The sequence below is a fragment of the Apodemus sylvaticus genome, chromosome 2, assembly GCF_947179515.1.
Source record: "Apodemus sylvaticus chromosome 2, mApoSyl1.1, whole genome shotgun sequence".
Lineage (NCBI taxonomy): Eukaryota > Metazoa > Chordata > Mammalia > Rodentia > Muridae > Apodemus > Apodemus sylvaticus.
This window is the reverse complement of record NC_067473.1, coordinates 407,006-426,814: the sequence shown is the minus strand read 5'-3', so window position 1 is coordinate 426,814 and position 19,809 is coordinate 407,006. Positions and strand designations below refer to the sequence as shown.

General features: G+C 39.8%; 1 protein-coding gene across 1 annotated transcript in view; it reads left to right on the top strand.

Annotated features, from left to right (window-relative positions):
- Ube3c (ubiquitin protein ligase E3C) overlaps positions 1-19,809 on the top strand; it is a 114,470-nt gene that overhangs the window by 40,512 nt on the left and 54,149 nt on the right. The window contains exons 11-14 of the mRNA XM_052172945.1: positions 6,537-6,623; positions 10,515-10,672; positions 10,833-11,065; positions 18,346-18,450. Of these exons, the coding sequence (XP_052028905.1) occupies positions 6,537-6,623; positions 10,515-10,672; positions 10,833-11,065; positions 18,346-18,450 (583 nt within the window). The remainder of the gene's footprint in view (positions 1-6,536; positions 6,624-10,514; positions 10,673-10,832; positions 11,066-18,345; positions 18,451-19,809) is intronic.

Here is a 19,809-nt window from a genome sequence, read left to right as displayed (position 1 = left end):
GTTCACATCTTCTCCTTTGATAATTTAGGGTAGTTATACTGCTAACTACAGTTTGCATTTTGTTGTATATGCAGCATTGACTATGATATACTGTTTGTGTGGTTTATAAGTATTTCTATAATACTGTAAAGAAAACAGTAAGGGTATAACTGGAGACATTTTATTTCTTTGCCTCTGATTTTGTGTCTTTTAAATTATATTGTCAGAATAATCAGTAGATTTAGTGAACTCCTTATTCTTTAAGTTTTGCATTCTGTTTCATGAGTAAAGATCATATAAAACTAATAAACTTTTAAACATTTTAACAGTTCTATTTTGGAGTCATATAGACTTTAAGCAAATTTCAAATAGTTTATTGTTAGACGCAATAATTAATAGAAGTAGGACATTTGTCAAAGTTAGCCCTATAATAATATATTGTGAGTTTGGAAACTAAGTATTCTTTAAACATGAGAATTAGTCTCAAGACATAATTTATTGCTGGAATGGTAGTATATGCATATAGTTCTAGCACTGGAGAGGTAGAGGCAGAGGATCAAGACCATCCTTGGCTCTATGAGACCATGCTTTCAGAATAAAAAGAATGGGAAAAGAACATAAGTAAGTTTGGAAGAATTATGTACCAGAGTCATTTTCGATTGCTACCCCTTTTAAAGTTTTTATTAAATAAAAATGCTAATGAGTAGTAAATGCTGGGAGATTAGATGGACAACATCCTGGGTGGTGAACATTACCTCTCTATTCAACTAAACCAAATGGGGGGGCTGGATGTGTGTTTTGATTGTTAGAGACAGTGTCCTTTTATGCTCCCCCTCTTGATTTATTTTTATAATTATGTGGGGAAGGGGTGCCCATGGAAGCCAGAAAAGGGTGTCATCCCTTGGAGTTGGAGGTAGATGCAGGTGCTAGAATGAACTTGAGCCCTCTGCAAGTACTCTTAACCTCCGAGCCATCTTTCAGCCCTTGGGGTTTGTTCTCAAGCCAGGCTTGCAGCTTCCCATGCAGCTCAGGTTGGCCTGGAACTCACAAAAATACTCTTTTTTTCTGTCTCCCAAGTACTCAGCTGTGAGTTGCCAAATTTGGCTGGGAAAGTGTGTTTTCAGTCTACTAATCTTATAAAAAAGAAAGCTAATTATAATTGCAAAGGGAAAAACTGTTCAGACAGGTTATGGGTTTGGTATTGAGTTGTCAATTTAACACAGCTGGGTATTTTAAAGATTTTCTTTTATACCTAAGCTCCTGGTTTGTCTGTGAAGGTTTTCAGTAGCTTATTCAAGGTGAACAGTTTTAAATTGTTTTATTATTTCTGAGGACATTGGGAATTTGCATATCCCAGGTGAATTGTTACAAATCTTATTTTAATACCTCTTTGCGAAGAAGTGATACCTTCAGCAGTGTCTTAGTCAGGGTTTCTATTCCTACACAAACATCATGACCAAGAAGCAAGTTGGGGAGGAAAGGGTTTATTGAGCTTACACTTCCATGTTGCAGTTCATCACTAAAGGAAGCAGGAGCTGATGCAGAGGCCATGGAGGGATGTTTCTTACTGGCTTGCTTCCCCTGGCTTGCTCAGCCTGCTCTCTTATAGAACCCAAGAATACCAGCCCAGAGATGGTACCACCCACAAGGGGCCTTCTCCCCTTGATCACTAATTGAGAAAATGCCCCACAGCTAGATCTCATGGAGGCACTTCCCTAACTTGAAGCTCCTTTCTCTGTGATAACTCCACCCTTTGTCAAGCTGACACACAAAAGCAGCCAGTACAAGCAGCAAAATGCAAAGTGTGGCATTTCCACCTACATGCAAGAAGGATTGCAGATGTCATGCTATGTTTCTAAAATCTGTGAGGCTGCCCACAGAGGTTTCTCAAGAAGCCAGAGATGCCTTGGGTATATGTGGATTAAAAGTGGTGTACTGGCTGCATCCAGCTAGGGCTCAGGCCACTGGGCAAGGCTCAGGAAGTTTGACTGGGCACACCCCTCGCCGGGCAGGCATGCACACCTGATGGACTCTGCTCCAAGGGTGGGGAAGCACGCTCTGAGGTCCCCTCGGAAGTCGGTTTCGGGTCCCCAAGCTGTACAGAGGCCAGGGACAGCAGGATCTAGCTCTTGGACACTGCAGATATGTCTGGATATCTCAGAAGAGCTGTGAACGGAGTGCCCCACCCCCACCCCTGCATACACACCTCCTATGGACACGCTCTAGCCCCGGCCAAAGGGAAAAGGGCTAGAAAAGAGCTCAGGGCTGGGGCCTGTGAGGAGAAGAGTCCTTGGCTTGCTTGATCAGCTGCTTGGCAGAGACGTGGCTGAGCTGTGGCTGGGAGCGAGGGAGGCCTCCTGCACGTGAGACTAGGCGCAGCTCTTTAAAGACCTGCTTCATTGCTTCAGTGTGGTGGGTCCAGATGAGATGAGGCAGTCCATGGTTTTAAAGTGTTTATTGTTGGTGGAGAGTTGTGATGAGTGAAAAGTAGAAGCCAGCCATGGCCATGTGACGAGAGGCAGGAGGGAATGCAGAGAGAGGGGGAGCAAGAGGGCAAGAAAGAGAGGCAAGAGTAAGAGAGAGAGAGAGGAGGGGCAAGCAGCCCCTTTTATAGTGGGCCAGGCCTACCTGGCTGTTGAAAGGTAACTGTGGGGAGGAACATACCTGGCTGTTGCCAGGTAACTGTGGGGTGGAGTTCAGACAAAATACCAGGGGCTTGAGGCATTGCTTTATGTGACTGGTGGCCAAGGAATTATGGAGAGCTGAGGTCTTGTGTCAGGAGCCTAGTGTCTGGGAGCGTGGCAACCGGCCTTCTGTCCCTTGCAGAATTGTCTTCTGGGTCTCCGGGGTTTGAACTAGCTCAGCCAGAGCACAGACCTTGCACTGCCCACAGGTAGAAGTCGTGTCCCTTCTGTACTCACCTCCATGCTTTCACATGTCCCAGAAGTACTAGCCTGACTTTGTAAAATTGTTGTTCTTCCCTAATTAACTTAAAGGCTTACAAAGTTGTCACAATGAATATAGTATGAGATAATCTGTCTCAGTACATAGAAAGAATAAGTCACTTCTTTATCTCTTAGAAATAAATCCGTAAACTAAATTACCTTTAGTAATTTAATTAAAATGTCTAATAGTTTGTTTTATTATTGCCCATTGAATAAATAAAAGAATTTCAAAATTAACCTTAAATAAAACTTGAATTATATAGACATTAAAATGGTGTTTCAGAAAGATGTTAATCTTAGTAGCATTTCCATAAAATGATGTTTAGGAAGAACATCTAGCATACATAAGCATACATAACAGAGCAGGATATTAGTTCTGATTGTTTCTGAGTAGATGAAGTAATGCTTTAATCCTTGTTCTGTTTTGACTTTTGTTTTTTTCTTTTCAGATAAAACTCAAATGAAACATGCATTTTAAAAACATAAAATTACTATAGTTTTTAAAATTATAATTTCTTAAATTCTTGATTGTATCAATTTTTGATTGAAAAGAAATACAAAAATATTGCCCATTAGGATATTTTCCATGTAGAAAGTTTGTGGGCTTTTTTCCTTTTGTTTACTTATTTATTCAGGCATACTGGCATCTGTATACCATGTAGTGCTTGTGAAAGAAGACAGACAACCAATGGCAAAGAGTCCGATCCTCCTTCCACTGTGTAGGTCCTAGGGTTTAAACTCAGGTTGTCAGGCTTGGTAGCAAAATTCCTAATTTAGCTCTAATTTTCAACAGTATGAATTTTTTCCTTTCCCTTTTTGGAAAAATAGTCTCACACTATAGCCCAGACTGGCTTAGAACTCATTGTGTAGCTTAGATTGGTATCAAACTTGATGTCAAGCCTTCTGCCCCAGTGCCCAACCTCTTTTTTCAATTTATCTTCTTCATTTAGTATGGACTTTTAAAGTAGCATTTTGAGGATAATAATGCCAGGGACAATGTGCTTAAAGGCTTAATTGGTCTCATGGGCTTTTTATTTTTGTTGGTCCTTTGTTTGTTTTGAGACCTTGAAGACCAGCCTGTCCTCAAACCCAGAGACCCACTTGCTTCTCCCTCTCAAGTTCGGAGATTAAAGGCATGTACTTCTAAAAAAGGAAATGACTTTGTATTTCAGAGTGGAAGGTGAGGGCTGTTGTGCGAAAGTAGAAGGGACAAGGACAAGTACATCCCATTGGGGCAGAAAAAAGCAATGTCTCAACATCAAGCCTAGCTTTCTTCCCAGGCCAACTCCCTCTCCTCTCCCTCTTCTCTGCCTAGTCCGCTTAACGACATTATTTTAAAACGTATCTCCCTAACAGAGATGCAGCCAAGAGGTGATGTGTCTTCACTAGGTCTCCATGCCTGGCAATGTACATAATTTTAATATTTTTCATTGCTTCCATAGGATTCTTTAAAATATCCCAGTGTAGTTTTGAGTTTCACCCAGTTATTTTCCCAATGTGAAGTTAGTCAACACTTCATTATGAATCTTTTTTGTTGTTGTTGTTTTGGGTTTTTGTTTGTTTGTTTGTTTTGTTTTCGAGACAGGGTTTCTCTGTATAGCTCTGGCTGTCCTGGAACTCACTCTGTACTCGGGGCTGGCCTTGAACTCAGAAAATCTGCCTGCCTCTGCCTCCCAAGTGCTGGGATTAAAGGCGTGTGCCACCACTACTCAGCCAGGCTACCATTATGAACCTTTGACAGAGATTTTTATACGTTTATGATACTTTTGAGATGGGCAAGATTTTTCTTTCTGATACAAGCAGATTGTGGGTGATTGTGTCAGATAATCTTTTTTTTTTATTTCCTTTTTAAAATTATTTATTTATTTTATGTATATGAGTACACCATTGCTCTTTTCAGGCACACCAGAAGAGAGCATCAGACCCCATTGCGGATGGTTGTGAGCCACCATTGGCAGCGCGGGTACTGCCTCAGTACTAACTATCGGGTGTAGGCCTGGGGGAGTGACAGAAGACACAGACACGGGTCATTTTGTAAGGAGAATGCCAAAGCTTTACTGAGGAACCAGCAATATATAGTAGAGGCCAGGAAGAACACCAGGAAAAAACAGTCATAGCCCTAGGTCAGACACCTGGGAAGTCCATACTACACCGGGTGGGAAAACAGGAATCAAGTTAAGCTGCAGGATGTTCTACTCTCAGGAAACCTGTGCAAACAGCTCAGCTGGGGGGTTGAGCTAAGCTCACCGATGTCCAACACACCATGTGGTTGATGGGAATTGAACTCAGGATGTCTGGAAGAGCAGTCAGTGCTCTTAACTTAAGCTAAGCCATCTCTCCAGCCAGGTTTTACTGGTTGTCTGTCTGTCTGTCTGTCTGTTTTATTAGATAGGATGTTATGTAATCCAGGGTTATCACAAACTTATAAAGACCAGGCTAACCTCAAATTGCAGATCTGCCTGCCTCTGCCTCCCAAATTGTGTGTGCCACAACCCTGCCTGGTTTTACTGTATTATTTTGTTTTGTTTTTATGAAATTTTATTTTTGATTGTATGTGTGTATGTGGTGTATATGGTAAGCAGTTAACCACTGAACCTCCAGTCCCACCTATGGGTTTGTAAATTAACACTCTTGCAAAATTTAGTCAATTAAGTATAACCAATTAAAACATCTATCACTCGTATACATTGTGGTATACATTGCTAGTTTTTAATTTAAATCACCCATTCCACAGGAGGAACAAAGGCATCTGAGAAGTCTGTGGACAGGTGGTTTGGTTCTAAGACATTCCAGGTAGAATTAACCCTGGGCTTGCTCTGCCACAAGCTGACTTGAGGTTATTTGGATTCTCTGCCTCCTGCTTTGTATGTTAGACTCAGTGTTTGAAAGGAACAGAGGAGCCATACAAAGGACATGAGATTACTGTGTTGATATTTAAAATAAACATTCTTCCCTTTTGATGGTGCTGCTTTTAAATTCTTATCTCATAATCATTCTTATTGTATCTTTAATTCCATTGTAAAAATCATTGTTTTGTTGTGTTCACTGAACCAGTTACTTTCCTACTTTGCTCTAACATGTTTCAAATAATTCAAATTCCTGGCTTACCAATATGTTTTTCTATGATCATGAATCTGTGGTTTTGTTGGTTTCAGCTCACATGGGATTTGTATTTTTAGATTCAATTTTTTTTTTCTGTTTTTTGTTTGCTTGTTTCTGAGACAAGGTCTCATGTAGCCATGACTGGCCTTGAATACTTGGTCTTCTCAACTGCTGGGATTCAAAGTATTGCTGTATTTTAGTAAGCTATATTGTGGAGAGGGAAACCTAATCTTGAGTGAAAGTAGCCATGTATCCTCAGGGCTACTGGATCTTGGACTCAGTCTCAGGGAGTAGATGAGAGCCAGGCTTTCCTTCAGTTGAGGTACATGGCTCTTTTTAGTTTCTTTACCAATGGGACCTGTGTCAGATGTGAGCTTTTGTAGTATTAATATATAAGTTCTCTAAATCATGTACTGTCTTTACTGTATAGTTGTATAGCATTGTTTTTTTCCTAAATAATGATTTGAGTGAATAATTTCTTACTCTTCCGGTTTTTCTTTTCTTTTTCAGGCTTCTCTACAGTTTAGCCTTTAATGCCAGGTTTTTGAGGCACCTTTGGTTTCTCATCTCTTCAATGACAACACAGATGATCACAGGGTATGTGCTATATTGGCTGATAGATTGAGCCTAACGGCATGGAAAGTGTCAGCCTAAAGAAAGGGTTCCAATTAATTACCGCTTACACTTGCTCTGTCATGTTAGACAGGTGTATTCTGTATGACCTTACTTTACGCGTATGCACCCTCCCCAAAAAGAAAAATTAGTGCCTAATTTTACACTTGTCTGTAAACATTACTAGAATGTGGCTTTATCTGAAGGGAAGTTTATTTTCACAATTTCAGACACTGGAGATTTTCTTTTTGAAAATTTATTTCATTTTATGTGTGCAGGTGTTTTACCTGCATTTATGTTTGTGAACCACCTATGTAATTTATGCCTGTAGAGGTCAGAAGAGGGTATTGAATCTCCTGAAACTATGGTTGTTAGCTGCCTTGTGGATGCTAAGAATCGAACCCCAGTCCTTTGGAAGAGCAGCCAGTGCTGCTAACTGCTAAACTATCTTGTTGATTTCTGCTCCCCTGGCCTTTTTTCTTTTTCTTTTTCTTTTTCTTTTTCTTTTTTGAAATAAAGCAAAAACCAAGCTGGGTTTCACTGTGCGAAGAGTAGCTTGTGACTTTAAAGTCCTGTGTTAACTTCTGGAGTTCTAGGATTATGGGTGTGCACCCTTTATATCCAGAAAAACCTCTTAATGGTAGGGAAATTTCCTTTAATGCTTTTATGTTATTCATTGAATCTTAATGATTCTTATGTGAATAAGAGTTTTTCTCAGCCCACTGTGGCTAGTGACACTCATGAAGGCTGAGTGATTCATCTGGAATCAACAAAGACTAGAGACACCTAGGTTAGATTCATACTTAGAAAAATTAAAATAACAAGTTTTGGTACATTTAAATCCTTCTGACATGACCTTGACTTTCATGAGCAACCGTTTACTTAGGGCAAGAAGAGATTGGCGATCATTAGAACAGGAAATTATCATTGACGTATGAATACTCCAGCTTAGCAACAGAGATACTGGTATGGTCTGTTGATAATTGGCTGTTTGTTTTTGACATTTGTCTTTTGGTGAGGAAATGGAGTCATGATGTGTGAAAGAAAAATGATACTGTTAATTACATTAAATTATTAATACTATTTTACAATGGATAGGGTTATATAGGTTTTTTTAAAGCAGTTTTTAAAAGGCAATTGAGAATTTTGAGTTTCTTGTTGCTTGTTTAGTTTATTAAATAACATTTTTCCAGGAACATAACAAAGTATTAATATATTCCCATTAAAAATGAAACACCTGATTTTCTGAAAATGACAGTAAATTTAGTCTGAGGATAGTTTCACAGAAAGACTAGCTAATCTGGGAGACCTGTGTCAGGCTTGGGAGTCTGCCTCATTGTCTCATCAGGTAGCCAAGAGGTTTTAGACCCAACTGAGATGCAGTCTGTCCCACCCCAAGCCAACAAATCTAGGCGTGGGCAGATGTTTTTAGTGGGTTTGGTTTGGTTTGGTTTTTTCGAGACAGGGTTTCACTGTATAGCCCTGGCTGTCCTGGAACTCACTCTATAGACAAGGCTGGCCTCTAACTCAGAAATCCGCCTGCCTCTGCCTCCCAAATGCTGGGATTAAAGGCGTGTGAAACCACTGCCCCGTAAGATTTTTGTTTTGTTTTGTTTTGTTTTGTTTTTCTAGATGAGGTTTCTCTGTTTAATAGCCCTAGCTGTCCTGGAACACTCTCTGTAGACAGGGCTGGGCTCAAATTCATAGACATCCACATGCCTTTTCCTCCCAAGTGAGGACCCATGGGCAGATGTTTTGAAAGTCATGATTTTATTCCAAGTGTGTTCCTTCCAGTTTTCCCTTTGAAATGATACAGTTTAGTTTTTAGCTTACTGAAGTTGAAGCAACTGACAGCCAGAAAACAAGCCACTCTTTACCAAAGGTAGCAACAGACTACTCCACTGTGGTCACTGCACTGAGGGTCTCAGGGTGTCTGTAACAGGAGCCAATTCAGCTGGAAAAGCTGAAAACTCTTCAATGAGAGGAGAGAGTAGTCTCCATAGACAAATCTTTATTCTGAGGGTGGATACAGGTGGCAGGGATTCATATGAAGTCCCATTGATTATCTGTAATTTGGCCACCTTTTGTTGTTGTACCTATCACATTAAATTGTAGACATTTTATGTGCTTCCAAGTCTCTTGAGATTGACTTGATTTCAGAAGGATGTTTGAGTTGGTGTTTCTAACTGGCCTGTGTTTCATTTGTCCCTGGCTTCAGAGTGCACTGGTGCACAATGGCTCTTCTTCCAAGTTTTATTTTCCATCATTCAAGTGAGAATAATTAACTTCTTTTGCTCACATCATAGAATTAAGGAGAGAACAAATAAGTTAATGGTGGTTAACAGCATTAATTGTTTGCCTGTGTGATTTTTGCAGTGGCTTATTAGGTCATGTAAGGATCAGGATTCACAGCAGGAGTGATTTTTTTTTTCAGTGCTGGTTCAGCACTGCTTAAATGTAGAAAAACACTGTCAACTCAGCAACTGTGTAACACTTGGTCCCTTAAATATTATATGCTCTTTGGTTTTATGTGAGTTTTGTGGCTCTGCGTTGATAGGCCTGGGATCTAAAGGGTTATGACCATGTCTTTACTAATATCAATAAAAATATATAGCAGTGAATTAATTCCTTCTGTGTGTATCAGGAAAATGTTTCTAAGTGGCCTGGTCGCACAGTGAGGACTCACTCAGAAAGTGTGTGCTGCATGGGGCTGCATAGAAGACGACACCACTATTGTGCATGCCTAAGTCAACTCATAGCCTTTCTGGCTTTGGCAGTGAAGTAGGACAGTATTTCTGACTACCTCAGGAGGCTGGGAGAAGGCATTGGATCCTCTGGGAGTGGAGTTACAGATTGTTGTAAGCTGCATAGAGTTCCTGTTCTCATTCCAGACCTTTTCCTGAAGGTAGCAGTGTTGGTATATTCAGATTCCCATCTGCATCTACCTCACTCACCAACCAAACCCCACCCCTTGGTAAGAACAGGCAGGCTCCTACATGTATGGTGTTAGTTTCTCTGGCTTCACTCCTGCTCCTGTCTCCAAATATAACTTATGGGAGCTGGGTGTGGTGGTGCAGGCCTTTATTCCCAGCAGAGCTAGGTAGATCTCTTAAGTTCCAGGACAGCCAGGGCTACCTTGTCTCCCAAAAACAAAAATAACAACAACAACAACAAAGCGTAACTTGTGGACAAGATCTACAGAGAGTCAAGAGGGGTGTAACGGATACCAATACGGTGACCTACAGGTCTCATTGCAGAGGGGATATAGTGCTTTCTTGTGTTCCAGATAACAGACTTCATGAGTAAAGAAAGGAACCAATCATAGCCTGTGATAAGTGGTAGAGAAACAAAGTTTTCTACAGACCCATCTTTGTGGCAGGCAAGGGAGCCATTCATAAACATGGACAGGAGAAACAAGACTCCAAGAGGAGTAGAAGATGAAGGTTCTGATTTGGCTGCAACACAGAGGTGTTACAAACCTACCTGAAAGTAGGGCTAGGTAAAATGTTCTGTCCTGCCAAATATATTGGCCTCTGTTAAATGGAAGTCCAAGGAAAGTCCAAGGTTTTCCATGTAGGAATCAAATCTTCATCTAAAACTCTCCAGGACTTTGGCTTGGGACTATTTCTGTTCTCAGTAAATGCCTATTCCCACAGGTGGCAGGAACAGGGACATATCAAAAAGATTGGTCTGGTGGGTTTTCTTGTCTTCTCTGGTGCTAGTTACTAACTTGTGTTATCTCCAGGTGAACATTTCCTTTTTTTAAGTAGTTTTTTAGTTAATGTAAATTTATTTTCACTGAGTATATTATCTGATGTCTTAATTCCTAAGCCTCACCTTAAAATAGCTATTTTGTTTTTCCCTGCCCCTTCTCAGGTCTATGGTGCCATTGCTACAGGTGATATCAAGGGGTTCACCCATGTCTTTTGAAGATTCTAGTCGAATCATCCCACTCTTTTACCTCTTCAGCTCCTTGTTCAGTCATTCACTGATTTCCATACATGACAATGAATTCTTTGGTGACCCCATAGAAGGTAAGAATTTTGAAAAATGGATTTGCTGCTGGCCTCATGGCCTATCAGTTTTTAAGGGTAATTGAAATGCTCCCCCAATCCCTCCCCCCACTCTTTTTTTCTTTTTAGTTTTGCAGTATATATTGCTTTGAAAAAAATGGTTGAAAAATGGTTGTTTTAGTTGTAGGTCAGAGACAATCATCCATGATGCCTTTTACTCTGGAGGAGTTAATCCTGCTATCACGATGCCTTCGAGATGCCTGCTTAGGGATCATCAAACTAGCATATCCAGAAACAAAGCCAGAAGTCCGGGAAGAATATGTCACTGCATTTCAGAGTATTGGGGTCACTACTAATTCTGAGATGCAGCAGTGCATACAAATGGAGCAGAAGCGATGGGTTCAGTTGTTTAAGGTATGTGGCATGTCAGAACGGATTCAGCACAGACTTGTTTTTGTTCAGTTTCTTCTAGAGGAATAGAAATTTGGAGGTTGGTTTCAGGCATAATTTTAATTTACAAAACTTTTAAAGAAAAGCCTTCTCTTTATTTTATATCTGCTTCATTTTAAAGCATTGCTTTTGTGCTGATGAAATGGCTCAGTAAATGAAGGTTCTTTCTACCAATTCTGGAGACCTGAGCTGAGTCTTGTATCACACACAGTGAAAGGAGAAAACTGGCTCTCAAACATTGTCTTCTCACTTTCATATATGTGCTGCAGCAGAAGATGACAAAGCCCTTGCTTTCTACTTAATGCATATGTAAAATGTCTTAAAACTATTCTTGACAAGCTAAAAAAAAGTAATAAAATATTTTAAATGCTTTTATTTTTCATTAAAAGATTTTTTTCTTGGTAAAAATTATTTTTAATCTTTTATAAGATGGAATAAAAGGTAGAATGAATCAGTTTTCGATGCATGCTGTATATAAATTACTCTAGAATAAATTCATTTTTAACCATGAATAAAAAGAAGTTATGGGGTACCATGACTGGAATGCTGGCAAGAGTGACAGGGTAGGAGAGAGAGAGAGAGAGAGAGAGAGAGAGAGAGAGAGAGAGAGAGAGAGAGAGAGAGAGAGAGAGAGAGAGAGAGAGAGAGAGAGAGAGAGAGAGAGCGTGAGCGCGCAGGAAAAGGTGCTTGACTCTGACCCCCATGCAATTTCTGCTCCAAACACATCTAGTCAGCTAAAATTGCTCATTAAAGGAGAGCAGAAGAAATGCATCTTCCAAATTGAATGCTAGATTTACAAGCCATTTAATACCAGTGACCTCTCAAACACTAATGTTCCATGAGAGTCATCAACTGTCCCTTCAGGTCTTTTATCACTGCTTTTGTCGAGCTATCTGTTTAATTGAAAGAAGTTAATTGAATGAAAATGATCAACTAAGCTTGTATTAATATTGCTAATGGAACTTTCTTCTTGGCCATGTTTGGAGAAAGATGTCAAGCTAGATTTTAGGAACGACCCATTAATGCTTGCACTTAACCTGATGAGCTAATTAAGGACTGCTTATTCATCCTACAAGTCTGTGAGAGTCTCTCTGCAGCCCATTCTCCCTGATTTTACAACACATTTCACTTAGAAGCATAAGCATTAGCAGCAGTGAGAGTAACTGATAATGTTTTGATTGCATGAATACAGGCCTAATGCATCATTGAATTCATTATTTGTACAGATTGGTGTAATACATGTTTGCACACTTTATTTTAATCACCTTTCTCTTCTTATTTCTAAGTAAGTTTTAAAAGTTGCCTGCTGAGCCCTTCCTTGAAGATGGGCTATTTTGCACCTTTTCTAGCTATCTAGAATAAACTGTCTCACCTACTTCAGACTTGGAATGCTTGTGAGAGTGCTCATGGATTTGAACTATATGGTAGCATATGCTTTCTTGTCTATGTGTAATTAAGCTCTGTGATCTTTGCTAGTAACACTTCCTTTAATGTGAGACACCAGGTTTTGTGTACACTGGAAGATAAAGTTACTGTTTTGTAGTTCCTACTGGATGTTTTATAATTTTGTATGACAGTCTTTGGGGCTTAGGAATATCTGAATTTAATAATGCTAAATGAACTTTTTTTACCTTGACCTTATTTTGTTCTGCTTAAACATTAAAATAAAGATTTTGTGGAGCCAAATGCAGTAATGCATACTAGTGATTCCAGCTCTCAGGTTACTGAAGCAGAAGGATTTACAAGCATGGAACCAGCCGGAGCTCTAGTGAGTTCAAGGTGAATTAAGCAAGACCCTGTCTCAAACACCTTCTCAGGCAAGAGGTAGCAAATCCTGCTTGATTTGTCTTTGTGTCTGGCTACTAAAGTGAATGGGCCTTAGCAAAGACAATGTGTCAGGGAGGCAGGCCCATTTATATACATTGCCATATAGAGAATAGTGTGTACTATGGTAGATGATTCTTGCTCTCTTGATGTATATGGAAATGAAAGAGAGAGATTGAACCCAGAGCTTTGTACATGCTAGGTAAGCAGTCTACCACTGAGCTACATATAAAATCCTAATAGTTTGATTTTTTTTTTTTTTTTTTTTTTTTATGGGATGGGTTTAGATTTAAAACTGTGGGGTTTTAAAAAAATTTTTTTTAAAGATTTATTTATTTATTATATGTAAGTACACTATAGCTGTCTTCAGACACACCAGAAGAGGGCATCCAATCTCATTACAGATGGTTGTGAGCCACCATGTGGTTGCTGGGATTTGAACTCAGTACCTCCGGAAGAATGCTCTTAACCACTGAGCCATCTCTCCAGCCCTTAAAACTGTGTTTTAACAAAGACGTTTGACCTTAGAATAGAATTGTTTAAAGAACATGTGCCCAAACAATTTTATACCACCTGCTATACATAGAGTCTAGAAATCATACAAACCAGTATTACCCATGAGTGATGATCAACTGCTATTAGCTTTTCTTATAGGAGAAAATGACATTTATATCAAATACCAGGAACAGAAGGGTGTTGTCATTTTTTCCTAAAAGCAAGCATTACATGTCTATTCATATGGTAGTGAGTCTGTATGGGAGATGTTAACTATTGTCCCTGTACAATGTCTGCACTGTTTATGTGTACTATAGTGCCAAATTAAATTTGAAGCATTGTCAGTAAAATCAACCAAAGAAGGTAAAAGCATTTGCCATTAATTTCTTGCTTTTTGTTAACTGACAGAATCGTAAACACTTTCTACTTCTGAGCAGACAATTTTCATTTTTCAGTCATAGACAATCTTGAATTGAGAGACTCTGTTAATTGGTCACAGAACATAGAATCTAATGCTCAAAGTCATCTTTACTTGTCACCTTAGGAATTGAGCTCTGTTCCTAAACTCTGCATCAACACTGTTAAAACATGTAATGTATTTATCAATGTTATAAACTTCTTTTTGAAGTGTAATTTATGGCTATAATCATTTTAACCTCATGGTGAAGCAGGAAAACTTGCTTGATTTGTCTTTGTATCTGTCTAGCACATTTAATGGGCCTTAGCAAAAAGCAGTGTGTCAGGAAAGCAGACAGCCATATGCATTGCCACATAGAGAGTAGAGTATTGTAGATGATTCTTGCCATCTTGATTGTTGCTTTATATTTTCCATTTGAAAGAAAAAATGTTTTGGGTGGTGATGAATCTGTTACATCCCAATACTTGGGAGACTGAGGCAGGAAGATCATGAATTTCAGAGCAACCTGGGATCTGTACAGAGTCTTTAAAAACCTAAGGCTAATTTGGTCATGGGACAGAAAAACAAAGTTGAAACTTGACTTTTAGTTTCCTCACTGCTGACTAGCCCTCATACTGTAGACCTAGTCAAAGAGCTCTGAGACCAGTCAAAAACCCCTCTAGACAGGTCTTGTGCCATAGTGGAGAAGCTGCCGTTCTTTGCTAACATAATGTGATGTGCATATATCCCGTTACCTTCTAAATACAAGCCTATAGAATAGTGCTGTTGTCAGCTTTGGTCAGAAAGCTTCTCTTTGCAGTGATCAGCTATGAGTTCAGAGACTCATAACTGGCCAAATTTCTAAGAATAAATGACCCATAAATGAGACATCCATCCCTGTCTTAGTTAGGGTTTCTATTGAAACTCTTATAAAGGAAACCATTTAATAGGGAGCTGACTTTCAGTTTAGAATTTTAGTCCATTATTGTCTTGGCATGCAGGCAGACATGGCGCTAGAGAAGTAGCTGGGAGTTCTACATTCACACCTAAAGGCAACAAGAAGAGAGAAGTGTGGTGGCGCACGCCTGTAATCCCAGCACTCTGGCAGGCAGAGGCAGGTGGATTTCTGAGTTCAAAGCCAGCCTGGTCTACAGAGTGAGTTCAGCCAGGGTTATACAGAGAAACCTTGTCTCCAAAAAACAGACAGACAGACAGACAGACAGACAAACAAACAAATAAATAAATAAATAAAAAATGGAATGCCACTGGGCTTGGCTTGAGTATTTGACATTTCAAAGCCTAACCTCAGTGATGCACTTCCTCCAACAAAGCCACACCTACTCCAGCAATACCTCCTAAAAGTGCTACTCCCTGTGGATCTGTGGCGAACATTTTCGTTCAAATCACTATAGTATCCAAGGCTGTGGAACATAGTGGAAGAATGAGCAGGAGTGCAAGAATCAGAGAAAGGGAATAGGAGTAGAATGCTGATTTTCAGTCATAACATGGCTGCTACATTTTTTAAAAAGTATTGTGAGAGTGAATCCAATCATATTTTCGTGGTTTGTTAAATTTTATATTTTTCTTTAAGTCTGAGAAGAAAAATAGTTCATATGGAGGGAAAATGTTGGTTAACTTCTAAGAGTATTTAACAATAGTTGTGCCAGGTAAAAATGCAGATTACCTGGTGTATTTGGATTTTACCTAAACTGGATATACTTTTACCTATACTTTTAAAAAGATTTTTTTACCTCCTAAAATTTTGAACTAACTTTCTCTACTTACTTTTTTCCAAGATTTTATTGTTATTAATTATGTGTCTGTAGGTATGTGCATGTGAGTGCAGGTTACATCAGAAGTTGAGAAAAAGACATTAGATCTCTTGGCACTGGAGTAATAGGCAGCTGTGAGTCATCCCACCAGTGTGGATGATAGGAACTAAACTCAGGTCCTCTGGAAGAACAGTATGCACTGCTAACTGCTGAACTATTGCTCCAGCCCCCTACTTATATTTTTTAAAAGTTGTTTCATATTTATGTGAAATTGGCATGTGAAGATTTTTAAATGATGTTTGCACGTATTATTTATTTGGGGGGGGTACATGCTACAGCACATGTATGAAAGCTATAGTACAACTTGTGGGAGTTGGTTCTCTGTGGGTCCATGTTCTGCCTCGCTGCAGTTGCGGCGGGGGGGGTTGGGGGGGGTGGGGGGGTGAATGCAGTTGGGAAGGTGTTAGGCTACAAACATAGCCTAAGATGGGGGCCCCAGCCTGAATGAGAAACAGGAAGATAAGCTGCGGAGGAAGCTGGGGTTCCCAAACTCCTGGACACCTAGACACTGCTGAGAACCATGGGGAGTCAGGAATGAGCAGTGGGCAGGTGTTGAACTTGGGGCCCATAATCTGGCTAGGCTCGGGGTTGAGTATCCGGGTGTAGAGAGGCCTTCTGCGGGAGACTTAGGTGACATGCATGTGAATGGTGAAGGCTTTCCCCCATATCAGTTCTTGATGAGAGAGAGTCCTTACATGACCAAACTGTCTATTGGTAGTGGAAAATAGTTGTATATGAGTTACTCAGGGTAGACCAGAGATTAAATACCTTTTGCAGGAAAGAATGTCTAAGGGGTACTTGTTGGATAAACCCTAGGGGCCAGCCCTTCCAGATACCTCAATAGCATGAAGAACTTTGTAATTTGTGTTACCTGACTTCCTGATCCTCATGTGAGGTGTCTTGATCATGTGCTTCAGGACAGGAACCTGGTAGGAGTAGATGAGTTCTCAGAAGACTTTACCAGGGTTTCTGAATCCATTCAACCTTCCCAGTTTTTGCTTGGTGACACAGTTACACGTGCCTCACAGTTCTCTGCTTCTTTCATGTGGTTCCTTGTGAATTAAACGCTTCTCAATCTTGGTAGTAAGCATCTTTTCTCACTGAGTAATCTTGACATCTCTACAAAGTATATTTCTATGTAGTATAGAAAGTAGTTTTTTTTTTAAAGATAGTATTGTTCGATTTCTTTAATCTTACCAATGACTTTTAATCCCAGATCGATTACTGAAAACTCCCAGCTCCCTAGGTAATTTGTGAGCTCTCTTCCAAAGGAGTTCATAGCATAGCCAAAGCAGAGCTAATGCATTAAGAACTTTCAAAGGATACACATAGCTTTGATGTTGCAGTTGGGGAGAATGGCCAACTTGAGAATTACACCAAGTAAGAGACTGTAGAAAATTGATCAGCTCTAGAGGCACAGGCAAGGTATGTGGGGAAAATAAAGATTTAGTAGGGTGCTGCTTCACCCACATCTTTCATGTGGTATTTCTCAGAAAAACTAATTCTATATACTAACAGAATAAACTTCTTTATAGCCTATGTGAGCTATACACTGCCAGAATTCTGTCTTAAAAATTCCACTCCAGGGGCTAAAGAGATGTTCAATTGTTATGAACACTTGTTCCTCTTGCAAAGGACCCAGGTTCAGTTCCTAAGTCCCACATGATATCTCACAACCAACCACCTATAACTCCAATTCCAGGAGATCATGTCCTGTCTTCTGACCTCCAAGGATACCAGGTACATGCATGGTGCACGTGCATACATGTAGCCAAACCACTAATACACATAAATAAATCTAAAGAGGGTGCTATTAAAGAAAATTCCAAATATAGTGATACAGGCCTGTAATCATTGGCACTTAGGAATTAGCAGGAGGCTGTAGACTGAGCTGTATGAACCTTGTTTGAAAAAAGAAACGAGTAGAAAACATTTTTACCCAGTTTATACTATATTGTGGACATGGGGAGGTTTTGTGTGTAATGTGTAATTCCTTTGTAATGTGTTGTGTGTAGTTGCTCCCCTAGAGACCAGAAGAGGGCGTTGGATTCCCCTGGAGCTAGAATTACAAGTGTTTGTGAGCCACTTGATACAGTGCTGTGACTGAATTTGGATCCTTTACAAGAAAAGGGAGTCATTCTTAATCAGTGAACAGTCTCCCATTCCTCAGTCCCTGGCTCCTCGGGCTTTTTTGTTCTGTTGTGTTTTGCTTTGTGTTTTCCTCCCCTTTGATTTTTCTAAACAGGGTTTCGTTGTGTTGCCCTAGTTGTCTTGGAACTCTTTAGAGCAATCTGGCCTTGAACTAACAGATCCACCTGCCTCTGTCTCTCTAGTGCTGGGATTAAATGTAGGTATCAGCACCCTGTGAATCACAGATTCCCTCCTGCTTGTTTGTTAGTTTGAAGACAGGGTCACCTGACCTCATTTTTTTGTTTGTTTGTTTGGGTGGGTTTTTTTTGTTTTTGTTTGAGATTGGGTTTCTCTGTATAGCCCTGGCTGTCCTGGAACTCACTTTGTAGACCAGGCTGGCCTCGAACTCAGAAATCCACCTGCCTCCGCCTCCCAAGTGCTGGGATTAAAGGCATGCGCCACCACTGCCAGCCAAACACCTGTGTCTTATCTGGTTAATAGTATTGCCAACTCTGTAATGTGTTAGTCACTGAGTTTTATGACACTCTCCTGTTCTTTCTCTTCAGGTTATCACCAACCTAGTGAAAATGCTGAAGTCTAGAGACACAAGGAGAAATTTCTGTCCTCCAAACCACTGGCTGTCAGAACAAGAGGATATTAAAGCAGATAAAGTTAGTGGAAAGTCTCCCTAATACTTTTCATTAAAGATGGGTTTCTTGGCTTTTGTATTTATAGGGAGTGTAAGCCTTTTTAAATTATAAGTCTTCACTTACACTTTGAGCATGTATCAGTGTTTTATGCAAAAAAGAAAAAAAAATGTCAAAGGACAAGATATGTAGCAGCAGCATTGGCCTAGACAGCATCCTGATAATCATTATCTTGATTGTACTGTTATTGCCTCAGGTTGTAATGAAATGATTATTATTTCATTGATTGTTTATTGGAGTTGAAAACAATCTCACTTTTTAGTAATACTACTAGTAAAAGCATGTTTATTAGTTAAAAGAGGTGGGTTTTATCCTAAGTTGTCTGAAGGGGCAGACAATTGATCATTGCTAAGGTCTGAACCTAAAGCAGACTTAATCTTCCATATCATCAGAAATAGTGTACATCAGGTACTCTCACAGAAAGTCACCACTGATGTATTTTAGAATCTCTGAGAGTAGAAGACAGTCAGGTATGAGACAAGTGCAGCAAGAATCCAGGACAGGATTGTGGCAGGACATTGGTGGTATGTCTGTGTCTAGGGACAGCCATCTCCAAGTTGAACCTGATGCCTTCAGCTCCACCCACTGGCAAAGTTTACACATGGTCAGCTCTTGCACAGTGAATAGCTCCAGGGCCAGATGGATGACTCTAAGGAACTTTTTTCACCAACACAAAAGGACTTTAGGCTGGTGGTAGTCCTAGGTTTTGATGCATGGTGCTGTGTGACTACCAGTACAGGCTGCTGAGATATTAAGAAAGGTTAGGGACTCCCTCCCAGACATGTACATTGTCCAAGGAACTCTGAGTAACACTGAAAATAGCTGCATGGCCTGGCCTCAAGGAGTAATTCTACAAGTTCACAGTGGTACTAAAGAGAAAAAGAACTTTATTTATCAATTTTGTAGAGTATGAAGGAGTCACATCATTTTAAAACTGTTCTTGAAAGAAGTACTAAACATTTGACATGCCTTTCTAAGGCTATCTAGGTAGTAATGATTCCACATAATGGTTATCGTATTTCGTGGGTTCAGGGAAGGGTGTAACTTGCAACCATACGCATTGAGCCTGCTTCATGGGTTCAGGGAAGGGTGTAACATGCAACCATACACATTGAGCCTGCTGCTCTAACTCTCTTCAGGTCCCTCTGAAGTATTGAGTACATTCCAGACCATAAACAAAAGCTCCTACCTTCGTTGAAAAAAAAAATTGCAAAGACCAAAACTAAAGGATTAGAAGAACTTACAGATTAAAGAAAAACTTAAGAGTTATAATATGTTATTTTTTAAATGTGATATGCTTTGTTTTGTAATTATATCATTGTT